The following is a 19,991-nucleotide window of genomic DNA, read 5'->3' as shown; positions in this document are numbered from 1 at the left end:
AGGTTGAACCTGTTGAGGATTTCATTTTATTTGGATCCACAATCAACATCCATGGAAGTGGCAGTCAAAAAATCAAAAGATGCATTGCATTGGGCAAATCTGCTGCAAAAGACCTCTTTAAAGTGTTATAAAGCAAAGATGTCACCTTGAAGACTAAGGTGTGCCAGACTCAAGCCATGATGTTTTCAGTCGCCTCGTATGCATGCGAAAGCTGGACAAATGAATAAGGAAGATGGAAGAAGAATTGACACCTTTGAATTGTGGTATTGGCAAAGAATATTGAATATACCATAGACTGCCAAAGGAACGAACAAATCTGTCTTGGAAGAAGTACAACCAGAATGCTCCTCAGAAGCGAGGATGGCAAGACTATGTCTCATATATTTTAGACATGCTATATAAAAAAAAAAAAAATTTTTTTTTTTTTTTTTTTTTTTTTTATCAGGAGGGATCAGTCCCTGGGGAAGGACATCATGCTTGGTAGAGGGCCAGTGAAAACGAGGAAGGCCCTCAACAAGATGGACCAACACAGCGGCTGCAACAATAGGCTCAAGCATAACAATTGTGAGGATGGCACAGGATCGGGCAGTATTTCTTTCTGTTGTGCACAGGGTTGCTATGAGTTGACACTGAATCGGTGGCACTTAACAACAATAACTGAAAAAAGAGAATGATTTACTATTCTCAAAAGCAAGTTATTAACGCCTGTCTAAACTTTCTCTCTCAATTGCAACTACTATAGGGGAGCTCTTTGATGGACACACACATTGCCTTTTCCAGCTTCACCTCATTCTGATCTATTATTTGCAAATGTCTTTGAAGAGTATATCCAAAAAGTAGTATAGAAATTTTGAATAAAAAGTTTCTCAGTACTGTACTGTAAGAAGTACTGTCAAATTAAATTCCAGCTGTCACTATATGCCCATATCCATATATCTATATCTATATATCTTTTGAAATTTAGGTCATTCTTATAATAGAAAAAGGAACCATGGTAGCACAGTGGTTAAAATGCTTGTCTGCTAACCACAAGATTGGCAGTTTGATACCACGAATATATCTTTTGAAATTTAGGTCATTCTTATAATAGAAAAAGGAACCATGGTACCACAGTGGTTAAAGTGCTTGTCTGCTAACCACAAGATTGGCAGTTTGATACCACAAATCACTCCACAGGAGATAGATGTGGCAGTCTGCTTCTGTAAAGATTACAGCCTTGGAAACCCTATGGGGCAGTTCCACCCTGGCCTATAGGGTCGCTATGACTTGGAATCAACTTGACAGAAACAGGTTTGGTTTTTGATTTGGTATCACAGAAAGTATTTATGATAATGCGTTTTATAACCAGAAGGTAAGATGAAATGTTATCTACTTTAAACAACCAGCATCATACTTCTCATTTTTCCACACCTGAAGGGATTTAAAAATTTTCATTTCCTTAGTGTTATTCCTATAAATAGCCTAATTGCTTTTCTAATTAATAGAAACTTTTTCTAACAATTCTAAATACTCTTTAACTCAACACTTCCACTCTCAGGAATTTGTTTCCCTTGCAATAATAATGTTGTTGTTGGCTGCTACTGAGTTGGCCCCTGACTCATGGTGAGCCCATTTGTTACTGAGAACTATACCATAGGGTTTTCTCGGCTGCGATCTTTATGGAAGCAGATCATTATGGCTTTCCTCTGCAGAGCCGCTGGGTGTGTTCGAACCACCAACCTTTTGGCTAGAAGCCGACAGCAAACTGCTGATATGTACAAATATTTAGCTACAGGTTTGGTCACTATAGTGGTACTTGAAAACAACTAAATAGCAACAATAATGAATTCATTAAATAAATTATGGTGTAACTATGGAATAGTTTTAAAGTCATTTAAAGGATTAGTAAAATATTGTATATAATGACACAGAAAGTCATTCACAATATGTTAAGTGAAATAGGTTATAAAATAATATGCAGTGTATGAAAACATTTTGTAAAAATGACAAGTTGTTTAGCTATATTTTAAAATTTTTCTAAAATGAATGTGTACTGCTTTAGAAATTTGCAAAAAAAAAGTATTGTGGATAAAAATAAGCATTTTCCATTTTTGACCTCTCACGGAGCTCTGGTGTCTCAGTGGTTAAGTGCTACGGCTGCCAACCAAAAGGTCAGCGGTTCGAATCCACCAGCCATTCCTTGGAAACCCTAAGAGGCAGTTATACTCTGCCCTATATTGTTGCAATGAGTTGGAATCAACTCGACAGCAACGGGTTTGATTTGGTTTCTGACTTATCAAAAATATTATTTAATATTTCTCTTGATCAAGATGTACACATTTTCCTTTCTCATCCCATTTTCACTTATTTCTTTTGCAGAATTGTCCACAGAGTTGGAGATCCTATGAGGCTGACAGAGATCATGAGGCTTAAAAGTTACATGTAGCTTCCAAATTTTTCCATCATCCATAACTGACGTTCATTGTTCCCCAGGCAATAAGTCCCCCTTTCCTCTTCTTCCCACTTGCCCCTGGTAACCAAACATTAGTCTCATATACATTCGCCTAAATATTTTACTTAAGTGGGGTCATACAGCATTTGTCCTTTGGTGACTAACGTTTCATTCAGCATAATGTTTCCAAGGTTTATTCATGTTGTAGCATGTATCAGGACTTCATTTCTCTCTATGGCTGAGTAATATTCTATTCAAGTAAGTAACACATTTTATTTGTTGATGAACAGTTAAGCCTGTTTCTACCTTTTGGCTATTGTGAATAGTGCTGAAACGAACAATGGTGTATAATTATCTGTTTGCATTCCCGCTTTCAATTCTTTTGGGTATACACGTAGCAGTGGAATTGCTGGATCATACGGCAATTCTATTTTTAACTTTTTGAGGAACTGCCAGATTGTTTCCCGCAGCAGCTATACCGTTTTACGATCCTCCTATCAATGGATGAGGCTTACAGTTTCTCCACACTCTTGCCAACACCTGTTGTTTTGTCTTTTTAATCATAGCCATCCTAGTGGGAATGAGGTAGTATCTCATTGTGGTTTTGATTTCTATCTCTGATTGCTAAAGACATTGGGCATCTTTTCATGTGCTTGTTGGCCATATGTGTTTCTTTTTTGGTGAAATGTGTATTCAAGTCCTTTATCCATTTTTTGAGTGGGTTCTTTGTCTTTTTGTTGTCACAAGGCACTTTTAACAGTGGTTATCTCTGGGGAGGTAATCCCAAGAGAAGGGAGAAACACTTTTACTTTTATGTTATATTCTTTGATTTTTAGCCACATGCATGCATTTTTTTACATAATTAAAAAAGTAAAATGAGGAGAAAAAATATAATCTGGAAAAATAAAAGTATTTTCTCATTTATTACTGAGAACTACGTGTCCACTCTTTTGAATGGCATATGTTAAAGGGCAGGGTGCTTAAAGAAAAGGTATTTTCACAAACATCTTCTCTTTCTATTAAAATATATGCAAGTTAGATGAAGATCTATTTCAATAACTTTAATGAGCATTTTTGAAAGTTGTCCTGGGTGCACTCTTCCGGGTTAAAGAAGAGTAAATCACTGACTTTTTTCTCACAGAACTTGCAATCCAGTCTATAGAGGATATATATGTAATTTTTTAAAGATTCAAATGATATTTTTACAATATTTAGCATCGTTTTGAAATTGACAAGCAGTGCTTACAGTTTTGAAAGTCTGCGAGGAAGTCGATAGTTTTTAAGAGACTGAAGTTTAAAAGTTAATATTTTTTAGCACAAACAAGATACATTTATCTTCTTGGGCACATCATTACAAGTTTTTATTTAAGTATACACAAAATGCTTTGGTTAAAGCAGTAATCACATTCACAGGATTGTAAGGAATGAGGAGGTCAAATAGTTTGCATTTGGACTCCAACAAGGTGCTCTAAAACAATTTAATTGTCTCTCTCTTTTTTTTTTTTTTATAGTTTGTCCTCTCTCCTTCAGTGGCCCATCCCTCAAAGGCTAGCTGGAGCCTGTAAAAAAAGGATACCTTTCCAGACAAAAACCACAAATCTCTCTTTCAAAAAACCCTTTAACGTGTGGCATTTGATTTTTTTCTTTTTACTTAACCCAATAATAGGTGGTTACATATTTTGCTAAACATAAAACTGAACTGACTTGTAAGATTCCAGCAAAAAACTTTAATAGGATAAAGTTTTGGGAAAATATTGAAATATAAAAAGCTCCCACTGTGACAAATCCCTTATAATGAATTCAGCTTAGTCACTTATGTTACTGGTATCGTAAAACAGAGCAGCGTATATATAACAGCTATCCTAACAGAAGGCTTGACATAAGCTTGGAGAGAGGTTAACATTTGGGCACGTTATTAAAAACTGTATGTTAAAAAAGACATACTTTTTTTTTGTGTGATTCTTCTGTCCCTGAAACCTAAACAACTTTTGATATGCCATAATCTCTTAGAAATACTATGATAAAGAAGTCATTAGGATTATTTTCTACTTTTTTTCTACCGATACGCCTTATCATGGGGAGAGAGTCAATGCACCATAATGGAAAAATAGATTTAACTGAGTGAAATCTTTTAATTTCAACGGTTAATATTACATTGTTGTTTGGTGCTATTGAGTCGATTTTTGACTCATAGCAACTCCACGTGACAGAGAAGAACTGCCCCGTAGGGTTTTTTAGGCTGTAATCTTTACGGGGGCAGATCGCCAGGTCTTTCTCCCATGGAGCCACTGGGTGGGTTTGAACTGCCAGTCTTTGGATTAGCAGCCCAGTGCTTAATCGTTGTGCTACCAGGGCTCCAGTTAATACTATAGACACAAAAATAATGTAAAATTTTAACTGGCTATATTTACCATTAATTTATCAGGTACAACTGTCTTTTTATAGACAAGTAGTCTATAGATACAACAATTTAATGTACAGTTTCAAAATCCAGAAATTTCTGAAAAATATGCTGCAAAGTCATGTAGCAGCAAAACCTGATTTGATTTAGGGTGACAATTCAGATATTCCACCGCAGAAATATTCATGTGTTTGCTTATGGGGTGCTTCTCTACAACAACTGAAGGTGTTAGATAATAAAGAGAATATGCACCTCTATGTACGTTGATAAAATTAGAAAAATTCTGAATTCTGAAACTCATTTAGCCCCAAGGGCTTTACATGAGGAATTATGGAGCTGATTAGGTTCTGTGTTGTTATTTCTTTAGTAGGTGAACAATGTTGTACATATTATGTTGTTGCAAATTCAATATTTTAAAATCATATTTCTGAAGGCTAAATCTTCTTCAATGTTTGACTCTTTTTCTATAGCATGCTAACGAGTAAGACTTCTGGCAATGTAGCCTAGGGAGTTAATGGAACACAGATGCCTTTTTATAACTATAAAAGCTTCCCTAATCTACCCAAGTCTGAGATAGGTACCCCTCCTAAATAACTGCATCCCACCCCTAGTATAATTGCTATTGTCCTATCTGTTGATAGACTACAAGCTCAGTGATGGCAGGAGCTGCCCTCTTTAATCTTATTTACCAGTGATTCCTAGTCTCTACCTCAGTGGTTGATGCACAGTAGATGCTGATTAAAATCATAATTGAATTGAATTAGAAAGCAGGAGAAATTAGTAAGATTCAAAGGATTTTCTAATGAGTTTCAAACAATTCAAGGTACTTAGAAAAGGCATTAATCTCAACCATCAACTATCCCTTTCATTATTTAAAGCTCTTTTTAGTTCTACTTCACCAGAATAGTAGTAGCTGTCCATTCACTACATTCCTACTGTGGTGATAATCATGCTTATCGTTATTTCAAATTATCTTTTGATAATCTTCTGTGTTAATGATTATACTTCTTTATCTTTTTAAAATAAACTGCTGTCTTTAAACACTGATATTTTATGAAATTTTCACTGAGTTTACACTGATATTAAATTTTAAAGCAAACTGTTTATCATCATTAATAGCACCAGTATTATCATCAACGACAAACAGGTCCGAAATACCAATAAAATTGGTAGACTTAGTGTAAATTCAGATAATATTGACTGGCTTTCTACATTCACCACAGCTGGGCATTTTAAACAAAATTATTTTATCTTTCCCATTTTTGCAAGTAAGGCTTGCTTAATTATTTATTCAGATTCTTTCTGTATTCATCTTGATTTCAAAGAGGTAGAAACCCAATCTTTCCTGCCTTGTTTTCTACTAGCTAGCTGTACTTTGATTTTTAAAATTCAAATTTATAAGTAGGAAGCTGGATCGAGCCGACAGTATCATAGTTTGATCCTGCTAATTGTTCTATTTAGGACATATTAGTTTCTAAATCTGCATGATTCTTGGTACTTAATTTTGGCTCAAGCTTTGGTTTCTTTAGACAGTTTTGATGCTGCCATGACCTTTGGCTTTTTTAGACAAGATCTTGTAGATTTTCAGGAGTCTGATGGTATCCTAAGGTCAGACTGTGATTATGTGTTTTCCCACAGCCTTCACTACTTACGAAGCAATGTAATTAACAATGTTTTACAGACCACCAATTCTCAGCTACCCAAGGCCCGACAAAAGTAACTTTTCTTCAAACCTGGTGGGAGGCAGCTTCTGACACAGCTCCCAATGATTCCTGTCTCCTGGTATCCACACTGTTGGGTATTCACTCTACCCTGAGTGTGAACCTAGTGACTTACTCCTAATAGACAGAATATGGCAAAAAATGATGGAATGTCACTTGTGTAATTAGGGTACAAAAGACTGTGACTTCTGTCCTGCTAGCTCTGTTTTTCTTGTCTTCTCATTCCTATGACATCAGCTGCCGTGTTGTGGGATACTCTTCGGAAAAGCGCACATAGCAAGGAACCAAAGGAAGCCTTGAGGCCATGAGGAACGGAGGCCTTAGTCTAACAGCCCACAAGCAACCAAATCCTGCCAGTAACCATGTGAATCATCAGGAAGGGATCTTTCCCAGTCAGGCCTGGAGAAGATCTAAGCCTTGTGAGAGAGCCAGAGGCACAGGACCCAGCAAAGCTTTGCTGAGATCCCTGACCCACAGAAAATGAAAAATAATAAATGCTGTTCTAAGTCATTAAGTTTTGGGGTAATTTGTTACACAGCAATAGATGACTAAACTAATATAAGCCTCAAAAGCAAAATATTTTGTCCTGAAACAAAACAACACAAGGTAATGGTTTCAAATTATATACTGCTCTGGTTAATATGTGCTCATTATATCTTTTAATATTATTCAAGCTTATTATTAGCAGGAAATACATATAACAAAGAGGAGTTCTGGCACAAAATAACTGACACATATGTGTGAGTGAAATGATTTTAAAATTTATACTGATTTGTGGAAGATGGTTCAATGAAACCATCTATTCTATTGTAAGGAGAAATATATAAACGAAGTCATGTTTTGAGGTCATGCCTGGTATTACAGAAACCAAAATATCACAGGATGTTATATGGCCACCTCACATCATCTGATGATAAGATTATCTGGCAAGAGAACTGCAGAAATTCTAAAGTTACAAACTTTTCATTACAAAATTTTACAATAAGTACAGTCATGCACTGCATAACATCCGTTTGGGAAATGTCTGACTGCATATACATCCGAGCTTCCATAAGGTTATAAGAGAGTTCAGAAATCCCCACTGGAGAACGGGATGCAGCAGATGTAGCCAGACGTAGCGAGTGTAACAGCTTCCCACACCTAGCACGTGTATTTCATGTCTCTTGTATACAAAGCAATTGCACTGGTGGGCGTATAATGGCACAGTACATATATAACCTATAACACGTATGTCTTGATAGTCATAATAAATGCCTATATTACTGGCTTATATATGTACTGTACTTTCTATTGTTATTTTAATGTGAACTTTCCCTACTTACAAATAAAAACCTTACTGTAAAACAGTGTATGCTTCCACTCGTAGGCAGCAGCATCCAATCTCGTGTATCATGTGTCTCTTGAGTGCTGAAGAGTTATCCCTTCTTAATATTACCACGAAGTGCATCATAGCTCCCAAATGCAGCAAAACCAGTGCTAGTGATAGCAGCAGCAAGAGATAAAGAAGAAGTATCGATTTGGAAGTGAAACAAAAGGTATCCCATACAGCTTTGCTAAGTATATAATACGGTGTTTGCACAACGTCCAAATCACACGACATTCTATTTCACAGAAGGTATCATGGAGATTAAGCGATGCGTGACTATAATATGAATTCCAAATATTTTCTTAAATGGGTCTGTTGACAAGTCTAAAGAATTATGTGTTATAAATTTAAGTCCTTCCTTGAGAAACTAATTAAAAAAAAAGATATCAAAAAGGATATCTACTTGGATGTCTCACATGCTACTCAAATTCAAACTGCTAAAATGTCTTTCCATTTCAACTCTAGTTTTCACAATTTCAATAAATGGTATTTCCATCTATCAGGTTGCTCAAGACAAAAACCTGGCAGTTCTCCTTGACACCTCACATCTCATCCAGGAAGTCTACCTTCCAAAGAGATATCAAGTCCAACTACATCTCTTCAACTCCAGTGACATCGCCTTGATCCAGGTCATCAAAATTTCTCACCAGTGTTATTACTTCGTAATGAGTCTATTTCTACTCTTGTCGCATTCTAATTTACCTTCTACATAGCAACTCATGTTAATCTTTGAAAAATGTAAATTACAACACGTCCCCTTATTAAAATCCATCAACAATTTCTACTGTTTGTATGAAAAACAAACAGAAACTAATAAACAAAAACCTTAACAAAGACTACAAGGTTCTGCACGATCTAATTTTGCATACCACCCCAGCCTCCTTTTTGCTCCAGGCTCCCCATCATTCTGCACTCTGCCCCCTAAGATCTTCCTTCAGTTTCTCCAATGTGCCAAATGCTTTGCTTTGGATTCCACTGGAAGCTTCCTCCTCACCCCCCGCCCCTACTAATTCCTAGTTATACTTCTTGTCCCAGCTTAGAAAATACCTCCCTAAGCCTCTTCCCCCACCACCACAACTTTCTTATAGCCCCTTGGATTTTTCCCTAATTACATTAGACATAATTTATATGCATATTTAATATTTGTCTCTCCTGATTGCTTCATGAGGTCACGGTACAGTTTGATTTTGTTCACCAGTGTTTAACACAGTGCCTATCACACAGCTCATGTTTAAAAAACATTTGTTTAATAAAGACATAAATAAAAATGATCAATATCCTAATTATTGTAATTATAATTGGGAAAATTTTAAAATCATGGCCTCTGTTGAATGGGCAATAGAAATTTCCGTTAGAAATTTCCTCTTTCATCTTTTTATTTAGGATGAAATATATTCATTAATGTAATTATTTATGCTTAGATTTTCACTTCACAATAATTAGGACATCTAGCTCAACCAATGATAAATACAACTAACCCCTTGGTAGTAGTCAAAAAGGGAATTTCTGTAAGGGACATAAAATCTATCAGGAAAACAGTATCAGTGCTAAGTTTCATCATGGAATAGGGTCTCATTAAAGAATTAGGCAGCCAGATGGGTTATTGAAGACTTGGTCAAATTCTAATCAGTAATAAAACTTGTTCATTAAGTGGTAATTATTTAAAAATAAGCAAGGCAATATAACTGCTAAAGTAAATTCTTTGATGTATTCATTTTATTACCTTCTAAACACATCATGTATTTAATCAACAGAGTTTATTGTGTTAAATTGCTACTTAAATAAAATATTTTTTAAAAAATTACTGCATTTTTTCTATCTTAATATGATATAGAAAATGTATGAAACCAATATAAAGTTCTAGTGCTAAGGATAGAAATTTTATTAACAGGTCCCAGTTTCACTCCTGAACAAGAAATATGATTCATATCTATTAATTTGCTCAAAGATACCACTAACATGTAGCTCTTCAGAATAATTACTTAAAAAACGTATTCCGAGGATATAAACATTTTTATTGTTTTACTATTCACTGGATTCATTATTCATAAAATTATGAGCAGTATTACAACCAATTTCTACTACACATAAAATGATGTCGTCTACGAAAGTCAAATGTTTTCAGAGTCAATATAATCACAACATATTTTTTTGACCCATATGTTCACTGACAGTTTGGTTATAACTGCTTCAGAGAGATGGGAGTTTGTATATTACAACAAGGTTTTATTGATTTATCAGTTATAGAATATACCAAGCATAGTCAGTAAACCAGAAAAACTAGCTCTTGGGCTACTATAATAGAAACTTGTAGAATACTTCAGAGCAAAATCAGAATGCTGGCAGAAGAAAGATAAATGATATAAACTGGACTAGCAAAGACTAATATTTAGTAAGTCCACTAACAAAACAAATTAGGTCTCAGAGTTGTATACCTTGTCCAGGATGAGAGACATATTTACTTAGCATTTTAAGACAGTCAGTTATTCTATAATAAACTATTATGTTTTCCTTTTAAAAATGTTTTTGTTAATTTGAAGAAATGTAAAGGAATCTTCAACATTTTTTTAATATGATGAAACACATAATTTTTCCAGCAAGGGATTCCTATGTCCCAATAACTTATATCCTTATTTCATTAATTCTAGTAACTTATTTGGCTCTAATATATGTTTGTGCTATTTTTGTTTAATAAGTAATGAAAATAAATATATTTTTGAGAAAATAGTTTATTAAAAAACAAAAATGTGTTTAAATTGACAAAAAAGTGAAAAGGTTGTATAAAACTACATAATGAAATGCTCTAAAATACCATTTTTTCATTTTATAATTTAAAAATTCACAGGAGATCACATAGCTAAACGTGGTAGGTTCTGAGTTCTATTTTTGAAGCTCAAGCAAAAAATTATTAAACTTTTTTTTTCTTTGTTTAAAATGGAACACTTTGAGGACTTCTGCATGCATGTGACTGAACAAAGTGGAGCCCAGACGAAGCTCAGCAGAGCAGCTCATGCCTCATTTCCTCAGCTGGTCTATCACTGAGCTGAACACAGCTTGCCAACATTGATTTTGAACATAATTTTTTTCATTCTCAGTTATTAATTGTTTAATTTCCACCCCTATGGACCATGAAAAGAGGAAGCAAAAGCACATTGATACTGAAATACAAACTAATAACAGGCATAAAATAATTCTGTAAATTCACCTCAAGATTATAAACTGTACTTATTTGATCAGACTTCTCACATTGCCTATTATGAAGCTATTGCTTAAAAATCAAGGTTAAGTATCTGAGGAAATGGAGGTCTCTGTTATTTCATTTTTAAAGCAAAATGTTAAGAATTCTAAATATTATCACACAAGCCGTTGTTGTTTAATGCCATAACATGTTATAAATTTTAATCTACTTTCTTATTATTTGGTCCCTAAATCAAATGGTTAATATACCATTATAAAGTTTAACAAATTATGCTTTTTCTTACATAGCTGAAATAAATCAAATGCCACATAGTATTACAAATTATGAATATCAAAGATTATATTTAAATAAAATTTATGTAGCAATCAATATAAATTAAAATAACTTCTTTATTTTATACCAATGTAAAAAAACGCTGTTTTAAACACTACCTAGTGAGAATATATATTACTATTAAAGGGATCAATAAACAAGAAAGGTTGGAAAATACTGCTCTAACATTGCTAAGATTTTTCATCATTTTAAACCAAGAAAATTTCAATTAACGACAGAGGAAGTGAATCACTGATTTTTATACTGCCAAGTGAAATGCAGCAAGCAAGAATAACTGGTTAGTTTTATTAAGGTATCTTATTAAGATGGCTTATTAAGGTACTCACTACTATTTTCATAGGGCTTTAGACTAATACTAAACTTTAACATGTAGGATTCTTTCCTTCCTAACTTTCATAAAAGTCATATATAATTAGCACTGAATGAAATTTTCTAATGTCAACATTTCAAATTTTGATTTACAGGGAATACAAATCAACCTTATTCAAGTTTAATTCAAAAGACTGGCAACATCCTTTGGGAGACTAGTAGAGATAATATATCAATGCAACTTCAAACTTCAGACTAAGCCATGGGCCTACTGCATAGAAGTAATATTTTACTCATTAAACTGGCATCACCACAGTCATTTTCTATATATGATTTATCTTTGATTCATAAAAACCATATATAGGCAGTCCCAGGGTTATAAATGAGATCTGTTTCCGAGGATGTCTTTACGTCGAATTTGTAGGTAAGCTGAAACAGGTGCATACGGTTCTTATTTAGCTTTACTCTGGTGCAAGAGTAAACCTTGGTGGTGTAGTGGTTAAGAGCTATGGCTGCTAACCAAAAGGCTGGAAGTTCAAATCCACCAGGCAGTCCTCGGAAACTCTATGGGGCAGTTGTACTCTGTCCTATAGGGTTGCTATGAGTTGGAATCGACTTGATGGCAACGAGCTTAGTGCAAGAAAAGATTAGAAACTTTTTCAATAATTTAAAAAGTGCACATGCAGCAAGTGAAAGTGATTATGATAAAGAATTTGTTCCAAGTAGGGGTCTGTTCAATCCTTTCAAAGTGAGGGCAAATTTACATAACATTAAAAGGGCAATTACTAGTTGTCAGAAAATCAGATATTTGTAATTTGGGGGCTGCCTGTACTCTCAAATTGTAATACAGTTATTTAGGCTCTAGAATGCAATCAGGACCCTGCTATTGATAGATCTGATAACTTATCTACAGAGTGTGCAAGGTAATTGAAATAACAACAAAGCAGCAATTGAGAAAGTTGGTGCAGGTGCTAACCATGAAGTGGGAAACAGGAATTCAAACAGTAGCTGGCTTTGTCAGTCTGTAATTAAAAACCTGGTCAAATTCCATAGGGTTGGAAGAACCACAATTGTTCAAATCCTTAATATCACTGTCATTTTTTAATATGAAACACCATTCTATAGAAATCATCGAAGCTAGGGTAACATGTAGCTTATCATTAATATTTTTTGAATGAAGATAAACTAGGATTTTTTTTTTCTCCTAGTAGTATCTTTTTAATCTTTTATAGAGTACTCAGGGCCAAGACTAGGGAGAGGTAAATGAGGTACTCATCTTGGGTGTAAACTGAAGGTGGGTGTAAAAAAACTTAGTAATCAAGATAAGTAATATTTTAATGCAATCTTAAAAAAAAAACTTATGGCAAACAAAATATCAAAATTTTTAAATAAAGGATTAATACCTAGTGTAATGCTGATAAAGTCTCTAAGGCAAAGCTTTTAGTAAACGTATTTAAAAGATGAATTTGGATAAATGGTTGAGTGGTTTAGGCCTGTTATCATTTACACAAGAACAGAATATTTGAATTGAAAAAAACTTTCTAAAGTAACTTTTAATAATAAATCCCTAAATATTGTTTGAAGGCACTTGACAATATAAATCACCATGTCTATGCCCACTTTGATTACTAAGCCTCTAAATTACTTGGTATATGTTAAGTAAGTTTTTCCAAACTATTTAGACTAATTCTAGCCCAGAAAAAAAAAAAAAAAAAAAAAAAATTCTAGCCCAGAGTACTCAGTAAAAACCCAGTGCCGTTGAGTTAAAAAAAAAAAAAGCTTCTTTTAATTCATTATACGGCTGATTGGTGGTTCTTGCCTGAATTAATTAAACTGGGGGTTACAATGTGGTAAATTTCTATCATTTATAGACTGGCATTCCTCTGAACAAAATGGACTTCTTCCCCTTCGTCCTCCACCTCTCCTTTTTTTGTATCTTTAAGGACTCTTGTTAAAAAATTAAACATGGTGTAATCAAATACAGCTCTTCTTTTGATGTGCAAATTGTCACAAATTTGGTCAGTGGGAGTCTTTTCAAGCTGGTGCTGCTGTGCCCCTTTGATATGACCCCATTAGTCTTTGAGCACTTTCTTGGTTTCTGGCACAAAAATATATCCCAGACTCACCTTGTACTCTCCCTGTCCCAGACCTAAAAATCAGCCATTTCCCCAAGGAGCTTTGGTGTCTTTTAATAACGAGAAAACCCGTTGCCGTTGAGCCAATTCTGACTCATAATGACCCTATAGGACAGAGTAGAACTGCCCCATAGGGCTTCCAAGGGGCAGCTGGTGGATTTGAACTGCTGACCTTTTGGTTAGTAGCCAGGGCTCCATCTTTTAATAGGAAATGGTGTTTAGAAACTAAAATCTGGGCACCAGGTGTGCCCATTGCTTCTAAGGCTTTTTCAGCTTACATAGCTAGGAAATATTTATATTTTTAAAATCACGATTTCATCTTGATGTTTCCAATTCATATATAATATGACAGCTTCTTTTTCTTACTGTCATTTATTTTGCAGTGAAAATCTTAGCTTCATAATAACTATGAACATATTGAGCAAAGTTTAAGGTTGCTTTGCATTTCGTGTTGTCTTTAGATTATATGACACTATGAGTCAGAATACTCAAGGGTACACAAAAACAACAAGAAGAATGTATAGTCAGAGTACTATGATCAAAAGATACTTGAATTAACTATTTTCTCCCTATGAATATCTTATCAATTTGATATATAGTTAAGTACACTTATTTCAATTTGTATCTACTTTTAGAGTTTGCTTTTTTATTTTCTGAATATGCAAACATTTACATGGTTCAAAAGTCAAAATTATACAAAAAGGTGTAATCAGAAAAGCTGTATTCCTATGCCTGTATCTCTTTCCCACCTACCTTCAAAGGTAACCATTTTCATTAGTTTCTGGTTTATCCTTCCTGCTCCTTTTATTCTTATTTCTTACATAAAAAGGTAGCATATTATATATATATTATCTTTTTCAGTTAACAATATGTCCTGGAAATCACTCAATATCAATTTATACATATCTTCCTTCTTCATTTTTTTTTTTTTTTTATGGCTGCATCATACTACACTATGTGCCATAGTTTTCTCAACTACTCTCCTACTGATGAATATTTGGGTTGTTTCTGTTTGTTATTATAAATAATACTGTAATTGTTATGTTGTTTCATATTCATGGAGGTATACATTCAGGATAGATTCCTAGAAGTAATTTTCCTCAGTCAAAGGTAAATACATATGTAATTTTGTTAGATATTGCCAAATTCTGCCGCTTAGAGGTTTTACCAGTTTGCATCCCCACCTGCAGTGTATGAGAACTCACAGAACCCTCTTTGCTTCCAGTTTCCAAGATACATGTGAAGAATTTCTTTTCCAAAAGTTAAGTGGTGTTTCTAAAAGTTACATGGTGCTTATGTCTCAGACTAAAACATTATCTTTCTCTCTTACTATTTCTGGTTCCAAAGTGGTGATTATAATTTTCATTTTAAAATGCATATTCTTCAGCCAATGGCTTACATTTATAGAGCACATTATACTTTTCAAAATACTTTTATGTACACGTACCTTACTTGATACCCACAGGCATGTTTTGAAGTGGGTAGGGCAAGTAGTATTAGCTTCATCTTCCAGATGAAGAAACTTAAAAGAAACAAGAGTTTAATGACTTGTACACACCTACTTAATGACAGTTAAGCTCCTGTTTACCGATAAAGAAACAAAACTTCTACTAAATACTAAGTTGCTTCTCCTCTACCTTTCACTTTTAGAGTTTTGATTGACTATATGTTAGTGTTGAGTTACTAGCTAGATAAAAATATTAGGAATAGAGACTCGCTCATTTTATTTACATCATGAATAGCAGAAACAGAAAGTTTATATTAAGTTATTTAAGTTCATATTTTAAGGTGTAGAGAAAGTTTATTTTGGATAATAAACTTTCATTTATTTTATTTTAGCTCAAGAATTTTAAAAAGTGTTAACCAAGTGTAAAATATAGCTTATTCAGAAAAAAATAAAATTAAATTAGACTATTATGGGAACATAAATAATAAGTTGAATGTAGTAAATTATTTTTTAATATATAACCAATTATGAATTTCTAAAATCTTAGGAAATCAAGTAAAAAGTAGCAAAAATTATAATTTCAAAACTGGAGAAATGTTCAAAGCCTTCCATTCTACTAAACAATCTCTCTTTGCATTCTCTAAAGAAAACATTTCTACTCAAAGTATAAATGTTTTGGTCTAAATTTTTAATCAGTTTGATTCATCCTTGAGAACAGCAATATATCCTATTAAGCGAGCTTCAAGAAAATATTAAAGGATGACATTAACAAACATTATAAATTGACAATCCTCAAATAGAAGCAATGAAATCAATGAGCATAAATATAAACCCTGATTTTGGTCTCTTTTTCATAATGTAAACTGTTCTCCATAAAACACCATCTGTACGTTAAAGATGTCATTTGCTTTTGAAGTTGAAAAATAACAAAAAGACTTTAGACCCACATATAAAAGGTACTCTTTTCATCCTTTTCTGAGACACTGACCTGTATGCTTATTTAAAAATGACCACCACATCTTTGCGTTATTAAATCTTTGTTTTGATCTATTAGTATTCACCAAAGTACCATTTTATAAAACCCCACATTGAATAGACAAGGCTGGAGGTGACCATCTGCAGCTTTAGAGTCTGCGTTTGAATTGATGAAAAGAGCTTTGTGTTTTCATTGCCAAGTTTGATTCTTCCAGTCATTAGGCATTCCCCTCAGATCGCATCAATGAAGCCTGTACTCTCTTACACCCATGTGTTAAATTCTCTTCTCCTCATGGTTTCTTTTGGCAGCTCTACTCAAGAATGACTATTGGGTCTTAGCCACATTCTTCTCACAGCTGTGTTAAAAAAGAGCATCAGAGAGTCTTCCTAAAACCCATATGTGTATCTGGTCAGTTCTCTGTCTTAGGGTCACCTCACATTGTGGTGTGATTATACAGAGATTCATTCTTGTTCTTGAACTGTGCTTCTCCCATCCTTTTGGGAAAGATTAGGGCCTCCAGTCAGTAGTAGAGAACGTCTTGGAACACTCATATGAAATATACACAACTCAGCTCAAGAGGCAGATTAATTTAAAGGAGGTGTCCCAAGATATTAAATATGTTTATATGTTATTTTTACCATTATGTAACTTTTTAAATGGTAAATGGTAACATAATGAGAAATAATGTATATATTTACCCACTTCTAGGATACACTTGTATGCAGCAAAGGAAAAAGATGATGATGTTTCAAGAAATCTTAGTTTTTATGGTATAAATGGTAAGACTATTAAAAAATTAAAATTAAAAAGTTTAGTAAGTTCCAAAATAGAATTTACTGTGTAATTGTTGGAATCTTATTTTTCACTTTTAGACAGTCTTCCTATAGAAACACCTGACAAAGAAACCTACAATAACATAACTATTTTTTTGATTAAGGAAAACTAACTAGTTCTGTTCTTGGACTAAGAACTGAAGAAAAAAATTGCTTGTTTTGTTGTTCATGAATAATAGAACAATAAATAGAAGGAAGAAAGACTTCAACTGCTACTATATATGATATTGTTATATAATTTTTTCTTTAAATGTAAATGACCAAGAATAAATGTTTATCTATGAACAATGTGTCTGATTTTACCATCAGACAAAATTATACTGGAATAAGCAACGTATTCTCTCATCTATAAGTTTTTTGAGGGCCTAACATGTACACTGGGGAAACCTCTGACCTAGTGGGAAAAATAAGAAACCACAGAACTTAGAATCCAAGTGAAATTTGCATTTCTACTTGCTTTGGGTTCAATTGAGCTTTTCCCAATTACGTTTTGAGAATAAAATCTATTACCTAGTAAGGAAGTTTTAACTGAGTATTTGTCTGATTAGGTTAATTGTGTAACTGTATACATCAGACTTCAGATAAATATTTGGAGGGTGTATTAAAAAACAAAAAAACAACCATATCCTGGTTCACACAAAACTGCAGATAGAGTATTTGTGACTACGTGTTTAAGGATAAATAAAACAAAAGGGGGAAGGTCTGAGTGAATTATAAAATATAACGTGGCTGAGCATCATCCAAGCAGGAATGACAGAAATGCCTAAAAATCTAACTTCTACAATAGTTTCCTTTTCCCCTTTACTACTATAAAAATATTGTAAAACATACTAGCAATTACTGTATTGAGTTACCTTTTACTACCCAGTTTCTTTTACTAGGAAGCTTAAATAACGTTATTAATCTTACTTTATCTATTCTTAAACTATTCTCAGATAACATGGATGAGCTCCCCTCTCTTCACAGAAGTACCCAGAAGTTATGGAACTTGTCAGATGTTAAATATAGTAAAAAGGCTTATGACTGCAACTAAGAACAAAACCAAGGAAAAAGATGCTTATTAGATCATATAGCCACTCTAAGGAACTTATATATATAAATATATGTGGAAAAAATCACATTTGAATATCTCTGAGGTATAGGAACTCCTGTTGTATTTTTAAGACTGTCAAATTCTAATTAAAATTGTAAGTAGATTCTATAGTTTCCTAAAATGATAGGAATTCTATCTCTGACTTTTATTCATTGTAGCACTGGGATTAATGAAAAACAACAATAACAAAAAAATACATTTTATTTAGTCTTAAACCAGAACTGTATTTAGATCTCCCTTTTTTTTTTTATTTTTTTAATTTTTTACTCTTTTTCTTTCTATTTTGCTCATCTAAAACATATTTCACCTATCCTGGAATGCAGAAATGTATACTAGCCCAGATCTAGAAGATCTACTGGGACACAGCTTCTGAAATAAAGACATAAATTAACTGCTAGAAGCCTTGTTGTAACTTAACTTTTCAGTCCATACTTTCACGCTTTTTATGATTAATTCCATAAGGATAATCATAAAAGTGATCTCTATTAGAGAAAGCACAGGTTTTTTAGGTTTTCAGAGCCCCCCTTCTTCTTTCACTGGGATCCTTTCTGCTCTATTGGAATTTCTCAAATTCTGGGTTAGGGATCAATCCTAATAATCCTACAATAATCCTTTCCTGGAAGCAAGGAATGAGCTAACAATCGAAGCCGTGCTTCTTCAGCTGAAGTAAGATGTTCACTAACGGTAAAGGTATAAGCCCAAATTCTTTCATTTTTTCCAATATTCATTAAATTTTTAACTAATCAGTTGTCCCTGTTAGCTCTGACACTGAAGTGTTTCCACATTTTCTGCCTCTCACATAGGCTCCATTCAGACTTAAACGTCTCTCAGATGCCTTCCCTAACTCCGAATCTGTCTCAACCCTGATTTTCTTCCTTTTCCATGAACTAAAGCACTGGGACTTGCTCTATCCTGTCATAGTCCCCCCTCCCCCTTCCTTTTTTATTGTGGTGAAATATACACAACATACATTTACCATTTTAATGATTTTTAAATGTACAGTTCAGTGGTATTAAGTACTCTCAAAATGCTGTGTAAGCATTCAAATATTTGTATTCAGTAAATAAATGTCTGTCAAACATGTTAGATATCTCTATGTATAAAAAAAGAAGCTCTAAAGAAACCTAAAAAGCCCTGGTGGCACAATGGTTAAACACTTGGTTGCTAACTGAAAGGTCAGCAGGTTCAAATCCACCAGTTGCTCCACAGGAGAAAAGATGTGGCAATCTGCTTCTGTAAGGATTTCAGCCTAGGAAACCCCTGAGGCAACTTAACTCCGTCCTATAGGATCGCTAAGAGTTGGAATTGACTCAATGGCACATAACAACAACAAAAAAACAAAGAAACCTACTTTATATTCTCAATGGATAAGGAAGACAATTCGTGAAACAAATGTATAACGGCACTGATAATTTTTATAAAATATATACTTACTAGACAGAGTACCATAAGACTTGTATTTCAAAAGTCAATGTGTATTTAGGGAATTTAAAAACATGTTTTATGATTCACAAACCCAGGATATTAAATTGTTAAAAAGCATATCATGTGTCCACGAACACAAATTAAGCATGTTAGATGTTGCATATCTTAAAATGATTGCTCAGGAGTCTCCTGAGTCCATCTGCTATATACAAATGACAGTAAAGCTATACTTAATTAGATGTAGAAAGTGCCTTCCAAAGATGCTTGGTGAGGACATTTGCAGATAAACTCACAAATAAATGAACTATTGGGCCTATTGTTT

The 19,991-nt window shown here is 33.8% G+C and overlaps 2 protein-coding genes across 11 annotated transcripts in view; one reads left to right on the top strand and one right to left on the bottom strand.

Annotated features, from left to right (window-relative positions):
- MIPOL1 (mirror-image polydactyly 1) overlaps positions 1-19,991 on the bottom strand; it is a 352,757-nt gene that overhangs the window by 27,241 nt on the left and 305,525 nt on the right. For 7 of the 9 annotated variants that reach the window (XM_049899515.1, XM_049899512.1, XM_049899519.1 and 4 more), the window contains one exon: positions 15,343-15,417. The exons of 1 other annotated variant lie outside the window; for it this stretch is intronic. In XM_049899515.1, the coding sequence (XP_049755472.1) occupies positions 15,343-15,417 (75 nt within the window). Of the gene's footprint in view, positions 1-10,727; positions 11,039-15,342; positions 15,418-19,991 lie in introns of those variants that run through there. One more of the 9 variants, XM_049899516.1, reaches the window with a different exon arrangement.
- FOXA1 (forkhead box A1) overlaps positions 1-19,991 on the top strand; it is a 99,437-nt gene that overhangs the window by 70,649 nt on the left and 8,797 nt on the right. Inside the window, exon 4 of one of the 2 annotated variants that reach the window (XM_049899506.1) lies at positions 8,423-8,705. The exons of the other annotated variant lie outside the window; for it this stretch is intronic. Coding sequence (XP_049755463.1) covers positions 8,423-8,457 — 35 coding nt within the window. The 3' untranslated portion in view covers positions 8,458-8,705. Of the gene's footprint in view, positions 1-8,422; positions 8,706-19,991 lie in introns of those variants that run through there. 2 annotated transcript variants of the gene reach the window in all.

The sequence above is a fragment of the Elephas maximus genome, chromosome 10 (genome assembly GCF_024166365.1).
Source record: "Elephas maximus indicus isolate mEleMax1 chromosome 10, mEleMax1 primary haplotype, whole genome shotgun sequence".
In the NCBI taxonomy this organism is placed as follows: Eukaryota; Metazoa; Chordata; class Mammalia; order Proboscidea; family Elephantidae; genus Elephas; species Elephas maximus.
The sequence above is the reverse complement of the archived record's forward strand: the minus strand, read 5'-3'. Positions and strand labels throughout refer to the sequence as shown.